This window comes from Rhinopithecus roxellana, chromosome 1, assembly GCF_007565055.1.
Source record: "Rhinopithecus roxellana isolate Shanxi Qingling chromosome 1, ASM756505v1, whole genome shotgun sequence".
In the NCBI taxonomy this organism is placed as follows: domain Eukaryota; kingdom Metazoa; phylum Chordata; class Mammalia; order Primates; family Cercopithecidae; genus Rhinopithecus; species Rhinopithecus roxellana.
The window spans coordinates 52,316,369-52,341,714 of NC_044549.1; the positions used below are offsets into that span (position 1 = coordinate 52,316,369).

At 49.7% G+C, this 25,346-nt stretch overlaps 1 protein-coding gene across 2 annotated transcripts in view; it reads right to left on the minus strand.

Moving 5' to 3' along the window:
* The window catches only part of FBLN2 (fibulin 2), a 90,530-nt gene that overhangs the window by 21,047 nt on the left and 44,137 nt on the right, over positions 1 to 25,346 (minus strand). For both annotated transcript variants that reach the window (XM_010384473.2, XM_010384472.2), the window contains exons 3-5: positions 8,922 to 9,033; positions 7,463 to 7,592; positions 2,726 to 2,906 (exon numbers count right to left, since the gene is read on the minus strand). In XM_010384473.2, the coding sequence (XP_010382775.1) occupies positions 2,726 to 2,906; positions 7,463 to 7,592; positions 8,922 to 9,033 (423 nt within the window). The remainder of the gene's footprint in view (positions 1 to 2,725; positions 2,907 to 7,462; positions 7,593 to 8,921; positions 9,034 to 25,346) is intronic.

Consider the following 25,346-nt stretch of genomic DNA (forward strand, 5'->3'; position numbering starts at 1 on the left):
ATCAGATGTGACCACTGACCTGGGCCCTCACTAGCTGGGTCAACTTGGGCAGCACTAGGCCTCTCTGTGCCTCCAGATTCTGGGATAAACCCATCTCCCAGGGTTGTGCTGGGGAACAGGTGAGAGTGGAAGAGAAGGCTCCTGGGGCTGAGCTTCCTTGGGAAGTTCTTTGTTTAACAGCTGTGGGGAAAGCATGCAGCTAGGACTTCAGGGAGAGGCCTACAGCCCCTCTAAGCTCTGTGCCAGCCCAGGGCCTCCGCCCTTCCCACCCAATCCAGGCAGTGGAGCCCACATAGAGAGTAGCTGCATGAAGTCACGTCTGAGGAACGTGTTTCATATGGAGGGTGTTTACATTAAGCTGAGGCCCAATCAGTCCCAGCCGGTGCCTCGAGACAGGGCCATGATGGCTGGCGGTCTGGCCCTGCAGAGACTCAGCACTGCAGGCAGGCGGCGGACAGACCTGGGCCCAGGACTCCTCCTAGCACACCACAGGCTAGACAGCACCTCCGGATTCAGGTTCAGCTCACCCTCACCAGCACCTTCCTCACAGAAGGAGGGAACATTGATCTCTGGCCTGGATCATGCCTGACTCTGTTGCCCACCTCCCTTCCACCCACCCGCCCGTTGACTTTTGAAGCCAGACTTCCTCCCAAACTCTACCTTCGGTCAGACTCTTCTGGGTGCTAACCTGGCCTTCACACCAGTACTCAACCAGCCCCTGAGAGCCAATCTCGGCAAGTAGCATTTCCTTGGACTCAACTTACTCTCTGTACCCACATGGGACAAGCGAGGGTGGTTGGTCCATCTGTTTTGGTGGATCTGCCCAGGCTGGGCCTGGTCCAACCCCCATACACTTGCCCCTGCCTCACCCTGATGGGAGATCCAGGTATCTGTTCTCCCATCTGTACCTCACAGGATATGAGCTCTTCCTGTATGATCTCCTGGGCCCTGGCACCTGTGGACAGCAGGCATCTTAATCCCTATGCACAGACTTCTGCCATCTTGCATTATAGTGACAGAGATCTGGGTTGACTGAAGCCAAGGCTGACTGGGTCTAGATAAAACTCTGGGCAGCAGAAAGCCTGGGGCAAAAGTGAGAGTCATTAGAGCCAAGGTGTCCAGTCCTGGCTGTGCCAAAGACCCGGCATGTGCCTGGGGCAAGATCCTGCCCTTCTCTGGGCCTCATCTTCCCCCTCTGAGCTACTGAAGCATGGCAACGGTAACAGCAACAGTAGTGGCAATGCTGAGTGTGTCGCTAGGCACTGCCAAAAGCCCTTGACAGGCATCCTCTCATTCGTCCTTGCACTGAGCAAGGTAAAGAATACAACACCATTTAATAGATGCCACAATGAAGGCTCTGAGAAAGAGCCTTCCTTCTGTGTGACTTGCCCCAGGTAAACAAAGGAACTGGGATTCCAACCAAGTCTGCCTGACTCCAGAGGCCAAGAGTTTAATCTTGATACGAGGATCTCATCTGTGGCTTTAATTCCCACTCCATGAAGTGCCCAGGACAAATTCACAGGGGACCCAGATGATGGTCCATAGGAACAGCAAAAAAACCGGGCTAGTGGTTCTAGAACCCACCTGGACTTCTGGTCCCCAACCAGTTGAGGCTGAACATGTGGATACCCACAAAGCAGACCTGCCAGGAATCTCATAGCGCCATCCCCACAGCCACCAAGGCCCATGTACATAAAGGACATCTGCTGACTCACTGGGGTACCCTCATCAGGCTCCTGCAGACCTACCAGGCACAGAGAAGGCTAATGGACATGGGTCCAGGAGACAGCCCTGGCTAGGGGACAGGGACTGGACATGGCAGCTGGAACAGTGGCCACAGCACAAGAAAGGAAGAAGAAGGGGGTGACACCAAGGACAATAAGGATGGATGGATGGATGGATGGATGGATAAGCAGATGGATAAATGGACAGATGGGTGGGTGGGTGGATGGATGAATGGATAGATAGGTGAATAGATGATCAGACAGATGGACAGACAGATGGATGGATAAATGAATGAATGGATGGGTAGGTACATGGAAAAATGGATGGATGGCAGGATGGATGGATGGATGGATGGATGGATGGATGGATGGACGGATGGATGGATGGATGGATGGATAAACAGACAAAACGGATGAGTGGATAATGAATAGGTAGACAGATACATGGATGAATGGATGGATGGATAGATGGATGGGTGGATGGGTGGGTAGGTGGGTGGCTGGAGGGATGGATGGATAATTGGGTGGGTAGGTAGTTGGGTGGGTGGGTGGATGGATGGATGCATTAATGGATGGATGGATGGATGGGCAGATGATGGGATACAGGATGATTGACGGAGTGAATGAACGAATGGATGGAGAGATGGACAAAAGGATGGGAGGATGGGTGGGAGATAAGTGCAATGAATGGAAAAAGAGCAGACTGGTAAGTGGATAGGGAGGAAGATGTACAGACAAAATAGATAGGGAGGAAGATGTATAGACAAAGAGAGGGGAAGGTGGTGAGTGGACAGTGAAAGGGTGATGGGCGGTAGTTGGTGGTTAGGTGGGTGGAGTGGGTAATCCACAGAAAACAATGAAATCACCATCCTCAGAACTCTGTTTAGAGCAGAGCTTGTGTCTCAAGCCACAGGTGATGAAGGACCCAGGGCCTCCACAGAAGGCCAGAGGTCACCCAGCCTTCGCCCCATATGCCACAGCCAGGGAAGGGCAGCACTCACCTCTCCGTGGTGCAGCCGCGGGCTCTGGAGGTCGGCGGACCTCAGGTACTATGAGAGGCTCTTCACCCTCACAGCAGGAAAGCATGACATGATTGCACGGATAGCCCAGGTTGGGATTGGACTCACATAACTGGCCCTCAGCCCGCACGCGGAGGCCCAGCCCACAGCAGTCACAGCATTGCTGCAAGGAGAGACAGTTATCACTGCCCAATCCCTGGCCCCCGCCTGGAGCTAGGCTCAGGGAAAGGACTGATAAATGGAGGTGAATTCACCATTTTCTTTTCTTGCCTTTTTTTTTTTTTAATTTGAGACGGAGTCTCGCTCTGTCGCCCAGGCTGGAGTGCAGTGGCACCATCTCGGCTCACTGCAAGCTCCACCTCCCGGGTTCACACCATTCTCCTGCCTCAGCCTCCCACGTAGCTGGGACAACAGGCACCCGCCATCGCGCCCAGCTAATTTTTTGTATTTTTAGTAGAGATGGGGTTTCACCGTGTTCGCCAGGATGGTCTCGATCTCCTGACCTCGTGATCCGCCCACCTCGGCCTCCCAAACGGCTGGGATTACAGGCGTGAGCCACCGTCCCTGGCTGAATTCACCATTTTCTTATCTCCTCTGCCAAACTATGCACTCTCCCAGGGCAGAGAGGTCCTCTGCCTCTATTTCCCAATTCTGGCACAGGGTAGGACTATCATAAGTCTTTTGAAACAGATAACAAATAAACGGCCTTTTATGGAAGGAACTAAACTAACCCCCCAGCCACACTCATTATCCCCTTATGTTTATTAGCAAACCCCAATTCTACTCAAGTCAGTTAAAAGATGGCATTTCCCAGGGGCCTTTGCAGTTATAGATAGATGCACTCGGCAGAGCCTTCAGGAGGGCTTTAAACTGGGGATGACTTTACTTGAATCAAGTACATAGCTTTTGCTCCCCCTCTTTCTCCTTCTTGGAGCACATATGTGATGGCTGGAGCTTTAGCAGCCAACTTGGGCCATGAAGTAACCCTGAAGATGGAAGCTACAAGTTAAAGATAATTAAACATAAAAATAGAAGACTAGGTTCCTAAAGATGTAGATCTACCCCAGCCCAGGCTGCTTTTCTTCAAAAATAAATTGGTTTTATTTATTTTAAAATACAGTGGTATACTGGTTGCAATAACAGCACCAATTATTCACTCTTTTCTGTGTTCACTGTCTTTGCAATGTGATAGTGCAGCTGCTTCTATTAAAAGAAAGTGTGTATTTCCCAACGTCTTGGTTGTGCCTTCTGTCTTGCTTTGGCCAATAGAATGAGATAAACGTGATGGTGTGCCAGTTCTTAGCCTAGGCCTCAAAAGACCTTGAATGCTTCTATTTATTTTCTTGGAACTCTGCACATCCACTAACTGAACAGGCCCATGCTAGCCCGCTGGGGGTTGAGACACTGCAGGGAGCAGAGACAAGTCATCCCAGCTGAGGCCATCCTAGGTCATCTAGCTCCAGTGGAGCTGTCAGCTGACAGCAGCCACATAAGCAAGCACCTACCCCCACCCCCAGGATCAGCTGAGCATGGCTAAGGTCAGCAGAAGTACTCAGCTGACCACAAATTCATGCATTAAGCCAGCAACAGGCCACTGTGTTTTGGAATGTATGTTACCCAGCAACAGCTAACCGATACTCTATTCTTGCATCTCTCAGTGTTGAACACTTCCCACTAATGAAGGCCCATCACATACTTAACACTTAGTTTGCATTATCTCTGATCCCCACAACCACTCAAAAAGACATGGATTATTATCCTCATTTTACAGATAGAAAAGCTGAGGCTCGGAAAAAAGAACTGGCCGGGCACAGTGGCTTATGCCTGTAATCCCAGCACTTTGGGAGGCTAAGGTGGGTGGATCACGAGGTCAAGAGATCGAAACCATTCCGGCTAACACAGTGAAACCTCATCTCTACTAAAAATACAAAAAATTAGCCAGGCATGGTGGCGGGCACCTGTAATCCCAGCTACTTGGGAGGCTAAGGCAGGAGAATGGCATGAACCTGCTGGGAGGCGGAGCTTGCAGTGAGCCGAGATGGCGCCACTGCACTCCAGCCTGGGCGACAGAGTGAGACTCCGTCGAAAAAAGAAAAGGAAAGAAAAGAAAAGAAAAGGAAAGAAAAGAAAAGAAAGGAAAAGAGAACTGGTCCAGGGTCAAACATAAAGACAGAAAAGGGGATTCTAAACGTTTCTAAACACTGTCAACAGGGTCCTATCACTAATACTAGTGGTTTTAAGGAAAAAAGATGACCCTAAGATGACCAAAATTGAAGTCAAAATCCTCTCCCAAATGCCAGAACCATCCAGCAGCCTCTGTCACCATCACCCAGGTTTGAGACCGTGGGCTTCTTCAATTCCTTCCCCCACTCCTCAATCCAGATGAAGTCCCTTCTGGAAGGTTTCCTGAAACTGTGCCACTGTCCTAGTTTGCTGTCGCCTTGCTGTAAACAGCCAGCTATCCATCCCAATATCTGTTTCCCTTCTTTCTCACGTTCAGTGAGGCACCTGACCTCCCAGAATAAAGACACCACATTCCCTAGTCTTCCTTGCAGTTACATGTAGCCAGGAGATGAAGCTCCAGCCAATGAAATCTAAGCAGAACTACAGTGCACCCTCAAAAAAGGGAGCTCTTCTTCTGCTCATGTTCACAGCAGCGTTATTATTCGCAATAGCCAAAAGGTGGAAGCAACCCAAGTGTCCGTCGATGAACGGACAGATACAGAAAATGTGGTCTGTCCACACAAGGGAATATATTCCACCTCAAAAAGGAAGGAAACACTTATATTTGCTACACATGGCATGGATGAACCTTGACGACATGATGCTAAGTGAAATAAGCCAGACGCAAAAGACCAAACACTGTATAATTCCACTTACATGAGTTCCCTAGAGGAGTCAAACCCACAGAGACAGAAAGTGGAATGGTGGTTACCAGGAGCTACAGGGAGAGGGAATGGGAGTTTAGTGTTCAATGGGAACAGTTTCAGCTTGAGAAGATAAGAAACTTCCCTGGATGCTTGCTGGTGATGGCTGCACAACAATGTGAATGTGCTTAATGCCACCGAGCTGTGCAGTTACAAATGGTTAAGATTTTACATCATGTGTATTTCACCACGATCAAAAAACAATTTAAGCCAGATGCAGTGGCTCATGCCTGTAATCCCAGCACTTTGGGAGGCCGAGGTGGGTGGATGACTTGAGGTCAGGAGTTCAAGACCAGCCTGGCCAATGTGGTGAAACCCCATCTCTAGTAAAAATACAAAAGTTAGACAAGCGTGGTGGCATATGCCTATAATCCCAGCTACTCAGGAGGCTGAGGTGGGAGAATTGCTTGAACCCGGGAGGTGGAGTTGCAGTGAGCCGAGATCGTACCACTGCACTACAGCCTGGGCGACAGAGACTCTGTCTCAAAATAATAATAATAATAATAATAATAATAATAATAATTTAAAACAAGGGGGCTCTCCTGCCCCTTTCTGGAGTTCGTCCTGGACCGTGAGGTGGCAAATGAGAGCTGGCAGGACAAGACCACCATGCCTGTGCCCCGTTCCTGATGACCATGGAGCTGCTCACTCCTCGAACTCAGCCCTGCCTTCCTCCAGCCTGCAGCATATGATAGAAAAACCAGTGTTCCAGGAAATTTTCCATTACTTGTAGCCAAACTGACACCCTATCCCCCAGTGGCCCCCATGAGCTCGAGCACACAACCTGATCTCCTGCTGCAAATCCCTCCCACGGCTTTACAGACACTCTGCTTGAAGCCCAAAGCTCTCAACATTTACTGTCCTTTATGTTCCAGCCTAAGGACTCCTGGTGGCCTATCTTTACTGCTGCCAGACCACTAGACCACACACCCCATTTCCCAACGTCCTCGCCTGTGTGTTAGCTCACACTGTTCTCTGTACCACTACTGCCTGGTGGGGTTTTACCCCATCCCAATCCCACCTCCCAGGTGCGAGAAACACCCTCAATAACCAGTCCCCACAACTGCCAGAAGGGACCCTCAAACTCTCCATGGGGTCCACCTCACTCAGAGTCAAACCGCAGTCATTCTGATGATGGCCAGGAACCCTGGCATCTCTCTGGGCTCAGCTCCACCTGCCCCTGTCACTCGATGTACTCCAGCCACACAGTCTAGACATGCCAAGCAGACTCTGACCTCAGGGCCTTCGCACATGCTGCACTCTGCCTGAAAGCATTTTCACAGACGTCCCCCATCCCGGGCATTGCACAAATGTCCCCTTCTCAGTGAGGCTGTCACTGGCCACTGTCAGCTGATACTGCAGTCCCTCCCCAGCCCTGACACTGCTTATCCCGCCTCTCTTCAGGTTTTCCTCCTTAGCACAATCGCCTGCGACCACTCCAGGTGCGAACATATTCATTGTGATCTTCCTCTGTCTTCCTGGCCAGAAAGAAATCCCCTGGAGGGCGGGAACTGCCATCTGTGTTACTCATTGCTACATCCCTGATGCCTAAAACAGGGCCCAGGGCACACACTGGTGCTCTAAAAATAATCTGTGAATTAATTGGTCAATATAATAACTGACGATGTTTTCTGCACAGATGAAGAGTCCTTCCACCCCAGGCGTGAGGGTCACTCCCAGGAGGAGCCCCGAGGACAGCCTAACTTCTTGGGCCGCAAGGACCTTCAGGCCCAGGCCAGCCTCCCGCCCTGCCCCGCCCCACCCCACTGAGAAGGCCACAGGTCAGGCTTGCCTTATATAGGGAGACGCCGCAGGTGTCGTTGTCCTCAGCCCCACAAGTCTCACCCTCCTTGGCTCCCAGGACGCCGGCCATGCAGCTCTTCTCCTTCAAGTAGGAGACACAGCAGTGCCTCTGGGCTGTCCTGCAACAGAGGGGGCAATTCAGCCCCCAATCGCCCACCCCATCCTCCCAGAGTAGAAAATGAGTGAGGTTCAGAGGAGGGAAGCCCTGCCCAAGGTCCACAGCAAGGGAGCCAGTACAGGTGGCAGAGCCGGCACAACCTCCACTGGGTTGCACAGGTTTCATTTCTTGGCTTAACCAAGAAGATGCAGGCCTGGGTCCCACTGGACTCGGAGTTGTATGTCCCTGACTTTGGAGAGAGAGGGGTTGGCATCAGAGTCTCCACCCCCACAACGGTCAGGGAGGACAGAGAGACCCAATCCCAGAAAAGGATGGCAGGTCAGCCTGGAGGAGCACAGGTTCCGGGTCCCTGGTCACTGCCTGCCAGTCACTATTGGGCTGCCTGGGGCAGAGGTGGCTGATGAGTCAGCTGCAGAGGCCAGAGCCAGAACAGGGCGGTCGGGATTATGGGCGACAGGGCTCAGCACCCGCTGAGGTGGGGCACATCCACAAGAGGGATGCAAGCATGTACTAGGACCACTTAGCGTCAAACTCCAGGGTTCCCAATGCTGCATGCTCTAAATAGCCCCATAGTGGTGGAATGGCAGAAGGGAAAGACAAGGTTAGAACATAAATTATTCCAGGAAGCAGAGTGGTCTGGACATTGGGAAACATGGGGTCTAATCCTGGCCATGCTGCCAGTGAGCTGTGTGGCTTTGAGTGCATCACACTGCCTCTCTGAACTTCATCTTTCTTATTTGGAAAAATGAGCAGGTTAGACAGGGTCCCCGGAAAAAAAGAAAGCATGAGCAGCTGACCAAGAGCTCTCCTGGGCCTGGAAAACGGAAGGCGTGGGGATAAAGGATTGCTTTGCTGCAATATCAGAGTCAGAAGAAACAACAAGCACAGCAGCAAGGGAGCACAGCGAGAGGCCAGCCTCCTGAAGACCCAAGGGTAGCAGAGCGGAGAAAGGAAGAGGACAGAGGAGAGAGAGCCTGAGGGGGATAAGTGCGGCAGCAACTGCAGCATGCGGTGAGGGGAGCACCTGACTATTCCTAGGGGATAGCAGTCCCTTAAAACTTGTTTCAAATTGTACATTCCTTGGATCTTGCTCACTAGGCCAGCTACCAATTTATGTGGCTGGTTTGTTCCCAGGACCAGTCTTGGACTTTCCACGCCTGGAGAAAGCCTGGCCAGATGGCGCATGGCAGCCACACCCAGTCGCCCTCATGCCCCAGAGGCAGGTGAAGGTGCACTCTCTCTGGGCTGCCCTGGGCCTGGGGTCCTAGGCAAGCAGGATTCTGGAGAAGGCAAATTGGCTGCTCTGCCTGCTCCAGGGAGCCCACCCTACCTGCAGACGTTGCCCTCAGTGCCGCTGTCAGGTATCTCCAGGCACTCATCATTGTCGATGGCCCACTGCTGTCCGGCTGCGCAGCAGGTCTCAATCAGGTCCTTGGTGGAGCCTGTGGATAGCAACATGAGGCAGAGTCACCATACAGAGGTCACCAAGTCCAGCAGATGTGCAGGGGCCTGTCCAGGTCTTTACTGAGCAGGCAAACTCACCCACCCCTGCTGCTCTGCATGTTGGTCGCTAACAGCCCACAACACAACTTTGGAGAACTGTCTGGGAGGTGGAGTCCTCCCTACGGGGGCTGGGAAGAGCCCAGCCCATAACAGGCTAACATGGGGCTAGAGCTCAGCCCCCAGTCTCAAAGCAGTTAGCTCTGTGGTGGCCACTCACACTCTAGAGCTCCCAAGGAGTCAGACCGCACGCGGGCCACAGCTTTGTCTGCCTCTCATCCCTCACTCCTCAGAGAGTTTCTCCTGAGAGGTCTCCCCAAATGAACCAACATGTGCACAAGACCCCCCCAACCCAGGCTCTGCTTCTAAGGAACCCAACCTAAGATGCTACGACAGGACAAGAGATAAGAAAACAGCAGCAGTGGCAGCAAGAGAAGTTTAAGCTCATCCAGGAAATTCACGGAAGGTTCATGTTGAATACACACTTGACCCCTGAACAACACAGCAGCTTCTTCCGCCTCTGCCACCCCTGAGACAGCAAGACCAGCCCCTCCTTCCCCTGAGCCTACTCAGCATGAAGACAGCAAGGATGAAGACCTTTATGATGGTCCACTTCCACTGCATGAATAGTAAACATATTTTCTCTTATGATTTTCTTAATAACATTTTCTTTTCTCAAGCTTACTTTACTACAAGAATACAGAATATAGGCCAGGCACGGTGGCTCTTGCCTGTAATCCCAGGACTTTGGGAGGCTGAGGCGGGCGGATCACAAGGTCAAGAGTTCAAGACCAGCCTGGTCAACATGGTGAAATCCCGTCTCTACTAAAAATACAAAAATTAGCCAGGCACGGTGGCAGGCACCTGTAATCCCAGCTACTCAGGAGGCTGAGGCAGAAGAATTGTTTGAACCCGGGAGGTGGAGGTTGTGGTGAGCTGAGATCACGCCATTGCACTCCAGCCTAGGCAATAAGAGTAAAACTCCATCTCAAAAAAAAAAAAATACAGTATATAATATATATAACATACAAAATATGGGTTAATTGACTATTTGTGCTATCAGTAAGGCTTCCTGTCAACAGTCAGCTATTAGTTAAGTTTTTAAGGAGTCAAAAGTTACACATGGATTCTTGACTGTTAATGGGGTCAGCACCCCTCACTCCTGAGTTGTTCAAGGTTCAACTGTATTTGTGGCTGGGGAGGTTGGAAGGAGTCAAGGGAGGGGAGAATGTCTTAAAACTCAAAGGCACAGGCTATAGGTTACAAAAATTAATGAATTTGATTACCTCAAAATTCAAATATGTATAACAAAGAATTCCATGTACACATATAATAGACTGCTGACATACCAGGAGACGTTTCTGGAATGTCCAAAACTGACAAGGAATTGCCATCTACAAAACATAATAAACTCCTGAAAATTAACAAGAAAATAAGAACTCCAAAGTAAAACATTCCTTAGGCCAGATGCGGTGGTTCACACCTGCAATCCCAGCATTTTGGGAGGCTAAGATGGGTTCATCATTTGAGCTCAGGAGTTTGAGATCAGCCTAGACAACACGGCAAAACTCCAACTCCACAAAAAATACAAAAGTTAGCCCAGCTACTCGGGAAGCTGGGGTGGGAGGATTGCTTGAGCCCAGGGATGGGGAGGGGGGTTGGAGGTTGCATTGAGCTGAGACAGAGCCGCTGCACTCCAGCCTGGGCGACAGAGTGAGACTCTGTCTCAAAAAATAATAATAAAATATCCATTAAACTGGAAATATGAGAAAGAGTAAGAAATGCCACGCAGAGGTGGGGACCCCCTTTTCTCCCTTCGTGCTGTATTCCTCCACACTGCTGCATGTCTGTGTGTCTGGGGTGGGAGTGGAGACTGTGGCCAGCTAGAGAGACGTGGCATCGCTTATGCAGTTAAGTACAGGCATCATCGAGGACCCAGATGCTCTGCTCCTGGTGCCTCGGAGGGAAGGGAAGTCCCCACCACAGCCCATAACACAACCAGTATAAGGATGCCCATGTCAAGTGTTATTTGTGGAAGGGGGTTGGGGACAGCCTGGGTGTCCATTACTGGGGGGAAGATGAGGAAAATCTGGGGCCATGCTACATGGAGGAGCTGTCAGAAACAACAGACTGGATACACACACAGCAGCATGAGCTGGACGCACGGACACGCAGCAGTGTGGAGGAACACAGCACTAAGGGAGAAAAGGAAGAAACCAAATCAGTTCTACTATACAAATTTAAACTATCACACATAAAATAACAATGCATACTTTGCGAGAACACATGATAGCAAAAAACACACTGATGAGATGAAACTGTTAGCTATGGGGATGGAGGTGGTGGATGGGAACGGAGAAAGATGATGAAAGGAAATAAAATATTATTATATAAATAAAACATGAGAGAGCCTTGCAAAGAGGATAATAAGAGCCATGCCAAGAAATGAGAAGTATAATTAACCCAAGCGCTTGCCCCTGAGGTCTGAAAGTGATATTCCTAAGTCAAGTTCATACAGAATGCCTAGACATTCGTGCTGGGGGCAACAAGTAACAGGTGAGCGCCTCTGAGCCTGGTGGGCCTGAGTCCACACCTCAGCATTGCCACTGACAGCTGCTTCTCCTCCCTAAAGACTCAGTGTCCTTCTCTGTACGAGGACTGAGTGGCTGTGCAGGTGCTAAGGCCCACAAAGCCCTCTAAATGTCCTGAGCAGTTCACATAAGGGCACAGGGCTGAGCGACAGATGCCGTGAAGGACGGCACCTGCACACTCCAGCAGGAGCAATAGCTCACTGAGGGTCATCGGCTGCGTCACCTTAGCAGGCACGGTAAGTTACCAAGCTTTCCTTAGTTTTCATTCTTTTTCCGTAAAACAGGGAAAACAGCTTCCATCACAACCTGTTACTGTTCTGCTCTGAGGCACGGAGAGGAATGAGAACTGGTGTCTACCAGAAGCACATAGCAAACATCATACTCAATGGGGGAACATTAGACACATCCCCCACTGAATTATTAAATATTACAAAAATAATGCCCATGGGCCATGCTACTATATAGCATTGTCCTGGAGATACTAGCAAATGCAGTAAAACAAGAAAAAAGGAGGCTGGGCATGGTGGCTCACACCTGTAATCCCAGCACTTTGAGAGGCCGAGGCAAGCAGATCACGAGGTCAGGAGTTCGAGACCAGCCTAGCCAACATGATGAAACCCCGTCTCTGCTAAAAATGTAAAAAAATTAACCAGGCTTGGTGTCGTGCACCTGTAATCCCAGCTACTCGGGAGGCTGGGGCAAGAAATTTGCTTGAACCCAGGAGGCAGGGGTTGCAGTGAGCCAAGATCGCACCACTGCACCCCAGCCTGGGCGACAGAGCAAGATTCGTCTTAGAAAAAAAAAAGAAAGAAAGAAAAAAGGGCCAAAGAAATAATAGAAAGAAGAAGCAATAGTCATTATTGGCAGATGTTATGGTTTCATTGTCCTAGACAATCCAAGAGAACCAAAACTCACAACCTATTAGAATTAATATGATTAACAATAATGATTATAATACAACAGCCAAAAACAAAAACAACACACTCAAATTAGTGGCTTTCCTATACCCCCGTAACAATTAAATAGAAAAGTTAATAGGAAAAAATTCCCATTCAAAAGAGAAACAAACCTAGAAATAAATCGACAGTAAACACGCTTGATCCACATGAAGAAGAAAATTTGATCGTCTAATGGGTACAAGGTACACTTTATTCAAAATACGTATCATGTGTCTAATATGTACCTTAAAGATGTCAATTCTCCTCTACTTACTCTACAACTTCAATGCGATTCCAACCAAAGCAAAGTGTAAATGTCACAGAATTTGTCATGTTAATTCTAAAATTCATCCAAAAAAAGAAATGTTTAAGAATACCCGAGAACATTTCTGAAAAATAAGAACAGAGAAGGCAGACTTTCTCTAACAGTATCAGAATACACTTCAAAGTTCTAATAATCAAAACAAGAAGACAAGGAGCTCAATGGAAGAGAAAAGAGTTCAGAAACAGACCCATGTACATATGGGAATTGAATATATGATAAAGGTGGCATTCAAACTTAGCAGGGAAAGAATTTAATATATGATGCTGGGATCCACATCACGCCATACGCAAAAGTAAGTTCCAAATCTATAAAGGCAGTATTAGAATAAAATTTCCAAAGATGATTTTAGAAAAAAGAGAATCTTCTTCAGAAATAAAATCCATAGCCTGTAATCCCAGAACTCTGGGAGGCTGAAGCAGGAGGATCACTTGAGGCCAGTAGCGTGAGACCAGCCTGAGCAACATAGTGTGATTGTCTCTTAAAAAGAAAAAATTTAACCAGGCATGGTGGTACATGACTGCATTTCCAGCTACTCAGGAGCCTGAGAGGAAAGGATTGCTTAAGCCCAGGAGATGGAGGCCTCAGTGAGCCATGCTTGTGCCACTGCACTCCAACCTGGGTGACGAGAGTATGACCTTGTCTCAAACAAACAAATAAATAACCCTCTCACAGCAGTCAGCACTGTGAGAGCCTCTTGTAGATGAGTTTACTTTCTCAGTCCTCTGTTTCCTTCTCGGCAATGTCAGCTCCCAGACAGTAGGTAGCTCTCTTATCTATCTTCTTCACAGCCGATCTCAGCCCCTGGCAAATGGTGGGTGTTCAATGAGTATTTGCTGAATGAATCTAGGAGACCCTTGGCAACTGAGAGGCGCCGTGTCAGAGGCTGGCATCGGTGCTCACTGTCTGAATGGCACATGGCTCAGACATGTCTGTCCCAGGACTCAGGAGCAGTGGGTGCCAGGCAGAGCCCTGCCTCCACCTCCCAGGATGCCACAGTCCTGACTTGAGTCTCTGCGGCCACTGAGAGTGACACCACCATTCAATGCCTCATCCCCTCTTGTTACACTCCGGGCATGTGGGAGACTCTCCTTATTTGAATACTTCTGGTGACAGGAGGTGACTCTGCCCAGGCGGCTTATCCTCTCTTCTGCACAGCTGAGACTCACAATATTTTTCTACAGGACCAAATCCTTCCTCCCTAAACTTCTTCCAAGATTGCCTTACAGAGATTACGGTCCCTGGCTCTTAGCCAGATGACATCAGTGGGATGCCCAATGAAGATAACAGTAACAGCTGAAATATAGCAGCGCTAGCAACCAGCCAGGCAGGGTCACAGCACACGAACCTCACAGTTACTAAGAGTGAGAACTGTTAGCATTCCTATTTCACAGATGAGTTGGGGAGTTAGAAATCTCAAGCAGAGTGACTACACATAACAAAAATGCACGGTAGTCAGGTGGACACCCCCAACACCCTGACTTGATCACTATGAATTACATACATGTCACAGAATTTCACATGCACCTGCCCCATAAATGTGTACAAATGGCCAGGCACGGTGGCTCACACCTGCAATTCCAGCACTTTGGGAGGCCAGGTGGGCGGATCATCTGAGGTCAGGAGTTTGAGACCAACCTGGCCAACATGACGAAAACCCGTCTCTACTAAAAGTACAAAAATTAGCCGGGCATGGTGGTGGGCACCTGTAATCCCAGCTACTCAGGCGGCTGAGGCAGGAGAATCGCTTGAGCCCGGAAGGCAGAGGTTGCAGTGAGCTGAGATCCGGCCACTGCACTCCAGCCTGGGTGACAGAGCAAGACTCCGTCTCAAAAAAAAAAAAAAAAAGTGTACAAATGTAAAAGTCACAAGCCTCAATTTCCCCTCTTCCCCTCCTTTCTCCAGGCCTGAGCTTCTCCATGTCTGTCACACAGGTGACCTGATGCAGGCGATCCTGAAGGTCCTCTCTGAGACTCTAACCGTCACCAGCCTGAGAGGGGCTCTGCTTTCGTGGGTGTTGAATGGCGCTCTCTGCCGGCTCCTCCTTGATCAGGTGCCAGGGTTCAGCCTGCGCTTAGTAGGCTTCCCCCCATTCTCTCCTGGCCACCTTCCTTCTGAAACAAAGCTCAGGAACTATGACCCTTATGCTGGGAGGGTCAACCACTTGCAGCAGGAGGGGAAATTGTGTAGGTACCATGAGTGGCATTGCCAGGTGCCATCCAAAATGTGGGAGGCAGAGCCAGGCAAAGCCCAGCAAGGTGAGTGAGTACCCCTCATCTTATGTCCAAAGGCCCCAGCCCTCCACCCTGATTCTCCAAGGCTCCGCCCAGCAGCCACCTCCTCTCTTCTAGGACCACCTCTCACAGGTCCCCTAGCCTCTGCCTGGCACTCGCTCTCTCTCTCTCTCTTTCGCTCTCTCTTTCTGTCGTGTTTTTTAAGTTCCTGAGCACCAGACTTTTGGAGTCTCAGCCCTGGGGCTTCTTCTATTCTCCAACACACCCTGGCCTGGCTGATCTCATCTCCAAGCTTCCAATGCCACCTTCCTCTTGCCCCCACCCCCCACGTCACATGCACATGCCCACAGCTGGCCAAGAAACCACCCCAGATGTCTCCCTGGCATTTCCCCAGCTGGAATTTGCTCAGCTCCGGATTCCCCCAAGCCGCCCCCTCCCTGGGTCTTCCTGTGTCAACAAAGGCCCTACCATCCTCAGGACCCTCCCAGGCCAATCCCCCATCCCCCGCCTCCCTCCAATCCATCACTCACAGGGCCATCTCCAAAGGCATCCCAGTCCGCCGGCCACACCCTCCTCCACCACCCTCTCCTGCACTCCTTGCTTCCACACTGTCGCCCTCCAGCTCATCACCCACACGGCTATAGAATGACTGTCCACAAATACAAATCAGATTGGATCGTTCCTGCGCCTATGGCCCCCCATGGTTCCCACTTTCCTTACAAAGTCCTACACAGTGGGGCCCTGCCCGCCTCCCCTAGTGACCTCCTTTCTCTGACTCACTCTCCAACTCGCTGTCTCTCCTCAGGACCTCCTCGGGCTCAGTCCTGCCCTAGGACCTTGGCATTTGCCATGCTGCCTGCCTGGAATCTTCCACCTCTCCCTGTGCCATCTGTTGCCCCCACTCTCTATAGGGCAGGTTCCTTCTCTTTCTGGGGGTCTCTCCTCCTCAGAGAGGGTCTCCCTAACTTCCATATCTAAACTAACTCCTACTCAACCCTCATCATGTCATCTTACCTAGCCTTCCTCACAATGCTCTGGCCTTCCACATCCCAGAGTCATCTTGGGGAGCCCTGGGGCTCCACAGATCCCATGGAAAAGCCACTGCCCCACAGGATAAAGTGCCTCTCTCTAGAGTGAGACTCAGGGCCTTCACAGTACAGCCCAGACTCAGTTCCCAGGAACACACATCTTCTCTTGTTCTATGCCTTTGCACACGCTGTTCCATGCTGGGATGCCCTTCTTCTACCTTGGCCAACTGGCGAGTATCCAACTACCCATCCCTAATGAGCCAGTCCAAATGTGACTCCCTGCCTGTGTGTCCGTCCAGCAGGCTCTGTCTAGCACCCAGGAAAAGCAGCTCCCTCCTCTCACTTCACCCATATCCTTCCACCACAATGTCCCTGTCGGGTGGCAAGCTGTCCCAACCACCAGACTGGGAGGGTCTGATGGGCCAACAATCATCCTAATCATTTCAGGGTCTCCAGTGCCCAGCACACAGCACAGACCAGGGCCCTGGCAAAATCTGGGGCTGGGTGAAATATTTCAGGCTCTTGGTGTATATCATCTCATGTAAAGCTCACATCACAATGGGAGGTCGGTGTGATGATCCCCCTGTCCCAGAAGTGTAAAAAGAGGTTCTAAGAGTTTAACAGAGGCAGCCGAGGGGCACAGCCTTAGGGAAATTACAAGCAAGAATGCAAACCCTTACTAGCCACCCCCACTTACACCACCTCTATGTAGCAGATGCTACCAGGCTCACAAGACGAGCACAGGCATGTCCTTCCACTGCTGGAAGCACAGGTGTGTGGCTGGGCCACCACTCACTGGCTGGGGCACTTGGGCAAGTCACTCAGCTTCTGAGCCTCCATGTCCTTGCCTGCAAAATGGGCAAGTAACCCTCCCCACCCACATTTCACAAGTGGGAATGTAAGATTCAGTGCGTGGCAAATAGCTGGTACTCAGTAAACACAACCTCCCTGTCTCCTGGCACATACAAGATGCTTGGTTGTTATGCCCAGACCGTGTGTTCCCCGAAGAAGTCCACCAGAGTCCAGAGTCAAAGCCAAGCGGCAAGGATCTTTAATGCAAGTTCGAACTTGGTCCCTCTGTTCTACAACATACAAGAGGGCCCGGAACAATGAGCGCGCTCGCTTTTTATAGCTCGAGGTAAACAGGACTTGTCAGGTTACAGAGGAACAAGGCATTTCTCTAGGCTACAGCATTACAATTGGTTTACATGTTAATGTTAAGTTATGCTTTTAGCAGCCTTCTTATTGGCTCCTGCGCTTTCACAAACGGTTGTACTCAAGGCTGTGATGTGTTTGTGTCGGGCCCAGGAAGTGGAGGCATTGCTCAAGGCTGTGATGTGTTTGTGTTCTTTCATGGTGACTACTTTCCAAATTAATTAACAAACAGGCAAACAAATCCATGGAAGGATTAGCAACCATCCCTTCAGCAGCAGAAGCTGGTGCAGCCTTCAGCCACGCCTACCCTGCCTCTTCTTTCCTCTGGCTTTTCGAGAATTCCCCATTTCTGTCCACTTTGCTGCTTTGCAGGAGCTCAGGCCAAGGGGAAACAAGACCTTCCCCACCTGCTGGTTCTCAGCAGCACTGTGGAAAGAAAGACGCAGGTGCTCTCCCACTCTGACAGCCCAGCCTCGACCCAGAGGTTCTCTCTGGCCTCCTGGGATTGGCAGTGACATGGCCCGGCAACCTCCCAGCTTCAGAACACACTGCCACGGTTAACTTCACAGCATCAGGGCTCCGGGTCTGGTAGCAGGGTGAGCATGACCCTTGCCCAGCAGGAACCCCGCTGTTCCCACACCGAGCGGCACAGAGCAGGTCCACTCTGGAAAACCACTCATTGTCCCCTGGTAAAGCAGAAGGCACCACACCCATGACACTGAGTATTCTGATGGTCTCCAGGTGGTTTCTAAGTGCCCACAAATGAGAGGAAGGGTCCACAGCCTGCAGTGTGACCACATGATGCCAGCCACCTCACTGCCACCATGTGCCACGACCCACCAGGACCACACCAGCACTGCACTGGGGAAAGAGGCAGCCACAGGGGAGTACTGCACACAGCCTTTCATGAGAGGCTCAGAAACAGAGAAGAGTGAGGCAAGAATGTTCAGGGGTAAATTATAAAGAAAAGGAGGGAACTCCTGCTGACTGCCGTCAGCACGGTGGTAACTATGGAGTGGGGTGTCATTGACGATCCTATGGTTTCTGTCTTGCTGCCCATGTGGACACTTCCTGAACTGCTCTTCTCCTCCCAAACAAAAACAGTACTGAAAAAGGTAGAATGATCAGAAAACTCTAAGACTAAAGACTAAAAGACTCTTTTAAAAATAGATCCAGGCCAGATGCAGTGGCTCACGCCTATAATACCAGCATTTGGGGAGGCCAAAGAGGGAGGGTTGCTTCAGGCCAGGAGTTCAAGACTAGCCTGGGCAACACAGCCAAACTCCATCCCTATAAAAAATTTAAAAATTAGCCAGGCATGATGGTGTGTGCCTATAGTCCCAGCTACTTGGGAGGCTAAGGGAGGAGGATCACTTGAGCCTGAGAGGTCAAGGCTGCAGTGAGCCATGATCATGCTACTGCACTTCAGCCTGGGCAACAGAGCAAGACCTTATCTAATACATACATATATACACATATATATACGTATATGTGTGTGTATATATATGTGTGTATATGTGTGTGTGTATATATATATAAACAATAATAAATTTTAAAAATAAAATCAAGGTAAGTGAAACAAGCCAGATACACAAGGATAAAGACTATGATTCCACTTGTATGGGGTCCTTAGAGTAGTCAACTCACAGAGATAGAAAATGGAATGGTGGGTGCCAAGGGCTGGGAGTGGGGGTATAGGGAGTTAGGGTTTAATGGAGACAGAGTTTCAGTTTGAGAAGATGAAAAATTTCTGGAGTTGGATGGTGGTAATGGCTGCACAATGAGGTGGATGTAATTCATGCCTTGGAAGCCCACAACTAAAAATAGAAAATGTCATGTTATGTGATAAAATAATAATAATAATAATAATAATAATAATGCATTGCAGTGTAAAAAAGTCGTGGGCCGGGTGCGGTGGCTCACGCCTGTAATCCCAGCACTTTGGGAGGCCGAGGCAGGCAGATCACGAGGTTAGGAGATCGAGACCATCCTGGCTAACACGATGAAACCCCATCTCTACTAAAAATACAAAAAAGTAGCTGGGCGTGGTGGTGGGCACCTGTAGTCCCAGCTACTCGGGAGGCTGAGGCAGGAGAATGGTGTGAACCTGGGAGGCGGAGTTCGCAGTGAGCCGAGATCACGCTACTGCACTCCAGCCTGGGTGACAGAGCAAGACCTGGTCTCAAAAAAAAAAAAAAAGTTGTGACCCCACAATTCTTGTAGGGATCTAATCTGCTGATAGATTAGATGCCCCCATGAACACAAACAGGAAACATCACAGATTCTGAGGCACCTGCATTTGTGACAGCAAAGATCCAGAAACAACCTAAATCCCACCTGCAGGGCAGTGATTAAATAACTGATGCTGACCAGCCTATGCAACACAGTGAGCCTCCATCTCCACACAAACATTTAAAAAATTAGCCAAGCATGGTAGCATGCACCTGTGGTCCCCACTACTTGGGAAGCTGATGCAGGAGAATGCCTTGAGCCCAGGAGGTCTAGGCCGCAGGAAGCGGTGATCACGCCACTGCACTCCAGCCTGGGGACAGAGCAAGACCTTATCTCCAAACAAAGCAAACCTGATGCTATATCCATCTAATCGTATGCAGCTGTTAAAAAGCGTTAGCTCTGCATGCACTTACATGAAAAGAATTTCCACATGTACTATGAATAATTTTTTAAGGGTCAATCCTGAATAGTATCTTTAATAAGCTACCATTTGTCTTTCTAAAAAGATGCATGGATATGCATGGATTATTTCTTGAAGGAGACCCAAGAAACTGGTAACTGCGGTTATCTTGGGGAGGGACTCAGCCCTGGGGAGGGAGGAAGGAAACTGATTGTTTACCCTTTTTGTATTTTGTATTTGTTTCTTATCTTATGCAGGTATTACCCATTTTCTGAGGATTCTAAGTTCCTTTGATCATAGGACAATGGGTTCCTGGAACAATCCAACGCAGAGGTCATGACCCCTCTAGACAGTCCCAGTCCCTTGACATTAAAGCCTTAAAGAATTCTGGCTTTGAAAATGCTGCAGAGAAGTTTCCACACCTGGCAGGAGGCTGGTGATAGGGCCATCTCCGCCAGGCCCCTGTTTGGACAGGATGTTTGTAGGACCTGAGCAAACAGCGCAGAGAAGGCTGCAGCCCTGATGTTCCCGCCAGCCTTGGTGTCCTCCTGGGCGTGTGGAGGGACAGGGTGGGGGGATTACCTGAAAGTCTGGGGGCGCCTTGAATTTTTTTTTATGAGGACTGTAAAATGGACAGACAGAAAGGGTTTCTGAACCTGGGTCTGCCTTCCTCCCTGGGATCACAGAAACCAGCAGGGGATGGCTAAGAAACAGCAGGAGCGGCTAGGTGGCGGGGTCTGCCTGAGCTCACCCAACTCAGCCCGAGGGATGCCTTCCTCAGCAGGCAGAGCAGCCCCAGCCAGCCCCCTCAGCACCAGCTTCTGTGTCCCCACTGCTCTCTGCGGCCCTCACATCACCTTCTCCTCTGGGTGTTTACCATCTGGACACCCCAGCCTAGCCCAGAGGAGGCACCTGGCCAGTCCTGCCAACCGACCGGATCTCAGGCTTGGCAGAATTGCCTGCTGGACCCCAGCCTGCACCCATGGTATCCTCCCTCTGGTTCTAGAAGGAATGTCCCAGTCCCAGCCCCCATCCTGCAGACCAGGAGACAGCTGTGGAAAGAGGAGGCACAGCTTGCCCCAGACCACACACCCAGCTGGGGCAGCCACAGGATCTCACCCCAGCTGCACGGCTCCAGAGTGCAGGCTCCTGAGCCAAGCATCAAAGAAAGGAAAGAAGGGGAGGGAAGTTCAAGTACCCATCCACATCAATTCTTCCAAGGGAGGCAGGGCCCTCCCTACCACCCCTCTGGCCCCTTCCCCAAGCCCACTCTCACAGCAGGCTCTCAGCTATGCACCATCCTGCACACGGTCTGGAGCCAGGGGCCCGGGCTCTGGGGTCCCTCTGTGTCCCCAGCAGAGTGCCACCTGAAAGCCAGCCTGACCATTCAGCTCTGCCAGCTCGAGATGCCTGGCAAGAGCTGTTTCCTGGGCCCAGGTCGGGGGCTAGGGCTCCCCCTCCCTCCAGAGTCCGCAGAACCAGGATCACTTTAGTAACAGCCACCACCCAGCTGGGAAAACCAAAGACCCAGGGAGGCAGAGTGACGTGCCCAAGGTCACACACAGGGTTTAAATGATAGGCTTATTTTGTGAGGTGATCCTTACTCCCCAGGAAAGGAGTCAAAGCTGCCCAAGCTGCAGGTCCCCTGAGCCCAGGAATGGTGTGGGTCTGAGCACAGAGAGAAGCCCATCACAGTGAGGGACCTCCACCCACCCAGAGAGAAGCCCATCACAGCAGGGGACCTCCGCCCACCCAGAGAGAAGCCCATCACAGCAGGGAACCTCTGCTCCACCCAGAGAGAAGCCCATCACATCAGGGAACCTCTGCCCTGCCCAGCACCACTCCCAGCCCATCAAGCCTGGGCAAGCAGCTCTCTGAGCGACGGAACTCTGCCCATGTTTCTACACGCAGCCCCCAAACATCAAGGAGGGTGGGTTTAACCACACTCTTGGTATCCTACCCACCCACTGGGGTCTATGAGCTTTCCAAAAGTCTCCAGAAAAAATGCTTGACTCCTGGGCCTGGGAAGAAAATATAATGGCTCCAAAATCTAAAGAGAAAACCACAGAAAAAAACTGAGAAAATGTTCACTTAAAAGTCCATAAATTTCACAAGATATCAGCTTGTCGACTGTAGCACAGCTCAGCTCAACTCTGAAGTGGAGGTAAAATGAGTGTTATAAAAGCTTGCAGTGTCGGGGGCAGAGGAGGAGGAGGTACGGTGCTTTAAGACAGGCTGCTTCCGGGGCTGAGAGAAGAATTCATACTTGCTGATGGTTACAGCCGCCCATGCTGGGAACTTTTGAATATATCACCCACTTAATTCTCCCCACAACCCTGCAGGCTAGGGGCAATTATCTTCCACTCTTTTTTGTTTTTTTGAGACACTTTTTCTGCTGCCCAGGCTGGAGTCCAGTGGTACGATCTCAGTGGTGCGATCTCGGCTCACTGAAACCTCTGCCTCTCAGGTTCAAGCAATTCTCCTGCCTCAGCCTCCCGAGTAGCTGGGACTACAGAGGTGCACCACCACACCCGGCTAATTTTCATATATTTAGCAGAGACAGGGTTTCACCACGTTGGCAAAGCTGGCCTTGAACTCCTGACCTCGTGATCCACCCACCTCAGCCTCCTAAAGTCCTGGGATTACAGGTGTGAGCCACAGCATCTGGCCAATTATCTTCCTCTTAAAGGTGAAGAAAGTGACTATACCGAGATTGGAATGCAGCTCTGCCTGTCCCCAAAGCCCAGGCTGTTGTCTACCAGAGACAAAGTTGAAAACATTTACTTATGTTTATATCACAATGTGAGTGTGCAAATTAACTGTAACCCATGCCTGGGTAGTTAACATGTGCAGGACTCCAGTGAGGATCCAACCCTCCAGAGGTGGCTGCTAAATTCAGTGTGAATATTGCCATCCTATCTGTGACGACTGCAGAAATCGCCGCAATGCTTTGCAGTTCCTCCCATTGAGAAGCGGCATCTATTTCCCCACCTGTTGAATCTGAGCTGACCTCGTGACTATGTTGCCCTGGACAATAGGATATAGCACAGGTGAAATCCAAAGGGGCCTTGTGGCTTCTGCTCTCTCTCCTGGACTCTGTAGTCTGGACTGGCCTGATGGAGGATAAGAGCGCATAGACAACCATCCCAGCAGAGGCCATCCCAGACCAGCCATTCCCCAGCTGAGCCCCCAGCTGACCACAAACACAGGAGCAAGCTTAGCTAACATCAGCCACACCTGGCCCACATCAGCAGAGCCCAGCCCAAATTCCCAACTCACAAAATGAGCTAACTAAACTGTAGCCAAAGCAAATTAATATGAGCCACAAATACGTAGAAAATGAAGTGTTAAAATCAATACAATTTGCAATAGTCTTGAAAACATCAATTAGTTAAGAATACATCTAATTAAAGATATGCAAGAACTCTACACTAAAAATGACAAAACACTCCCAAAAGAAAATAAAAACAACCTAAACAAATAGGGGGATATATCACGTTCATGGGCTGGAAACTTAATATTGAGATGCCAATTCTCTCAAATTTGAGCTACAGATTCAATACAATACCAATTGAGATGCTAGCAGCCTTTTAAAAGGGCTAATTCCAAATTTCAATGGAAATGCAAAGTACCCAGAATAGCTGAAACAATCTTGAAAAAGAAGAAAAATGCTGGAAAACTCTCACTAGCAGATATTAAAAATTACTACAAGGCTACAATAATCAAGACAGAGCGGTAATGGTGCAAAGATAGATAATGGAACAGAAAAGAGAGGCCAGAAAACATTGGCCGGGTGGGGTGGCTCACGCCTGTAATCCCAGGACGTTGGGAGGCTGAGGCGGGTGGATCACCTGAGGTCAGGAGTTCGAGAGCAGCCTGGCCAACATGGTGAAACCCCATGTGAGATGTCTAGGGGCTATTTGTTAATACAAAATGTATTAACATAAATATACAGATCAATAGATGATACTTCATTCCAATTTGGAATTTGTGTCCCTCGGATGACAACATTTGCAATGAATTCATCAGGAAGTTTTATTAAGAGAGTAGAAAGGCAAGTCCTAGAATGAGATCACATATGTGGAATCCAACAAGAGACTCATAACCAGAACACATTTTTAAAACGCCTATGAATCAATAAGACAAAGAAACTTAATTTTAAAATAGGCAAATGACAACAAAATAGCCAAGAGTAATATGAAAATGTAGACAACATCATAACTTGTAAGAGAAGGCAAATAAAGGCCACAGTGAGCTATTACTACACACCCTCCAGACTGGCCAAAATTACAAAGAATGGCAACCACCAGAGCTGGCAAAAATGTGGAGCAAATGGAACTCTCATGCATGGTAGGGATGTAAACTGGCAATGTACTTTGGAAAACCATTTGGCAGTATCTGCTAACATTAAACATAACCTTTGATGCAGCAACTCCAGTCCTTGGTATGTATCCAACAGATATGGATGCCTAAGTCTTCCAAAGACACAGACGAGAATGCTCACAACAACTGTGTGCAGCATGGAACCCAAATGTCCATCCACACTAAAACTGATTTTTAAAACTATGATTTATTCCTGCAATGGAATCATAAACAGTAATTTTCTAAAAATGAACTACTGCTATATGCACGAACATGCATGAGTCTCAAATACTTTATCTTGAGCTACAGAAGCCAAACACAAGCAAGATCACGCTGTACATTCCCATCATTCAAAATATATTCAAGAATAGAAAACAAAACAGGGCTGGGCATGGTGGCTCACATCTGTAATCCCAGCACTTTGGGAGACTGAGGCAGGTGGATCATTTGAGGTCAGGAGCTCAAGACCAGCCTGGCCAACATGATGAAACCCCATCTCTAGTAAAAATACAAAAATTAGCCAGGCGTCATGGTGGGTGTTTGGACGAACGGAGGCAAGATGGTGCACTTCCGGGTTCTTCTTCACCAACTTTTCCCGCGCGCACGAAAATGCAGCCTTCCTCAGTCCTCCACTCCTGTCGGGATGTCAGGACTGCGGGAACTCCGTCCGAGAGCCCCACCGGGGGACTCTGTCCGCCTTCTTTGCCGGAGGCCTACAGACCTCTTCCCCACACCTTAGGTGACCAAAATAAACTTGCAGTTTTGCTCCTACACTTGCCTACTCGCTGGTTCTTTTGTGCCCGCTCTGGTGGTCTTAGAAAAACAAATCAGTGGGCACCTGTAATCCCAACTACTTGGGAGGCTGAGGCATGAGAATCACTTGAACCTGGGAGGCGGAGGTTGCAATGAGCCAAGATGGCACCTCTGCACTCCAGCCTGGGCAACAGAGCAAGACTCTGTCTCAATAAATTAATCAATTAAAGACTAGTCAAG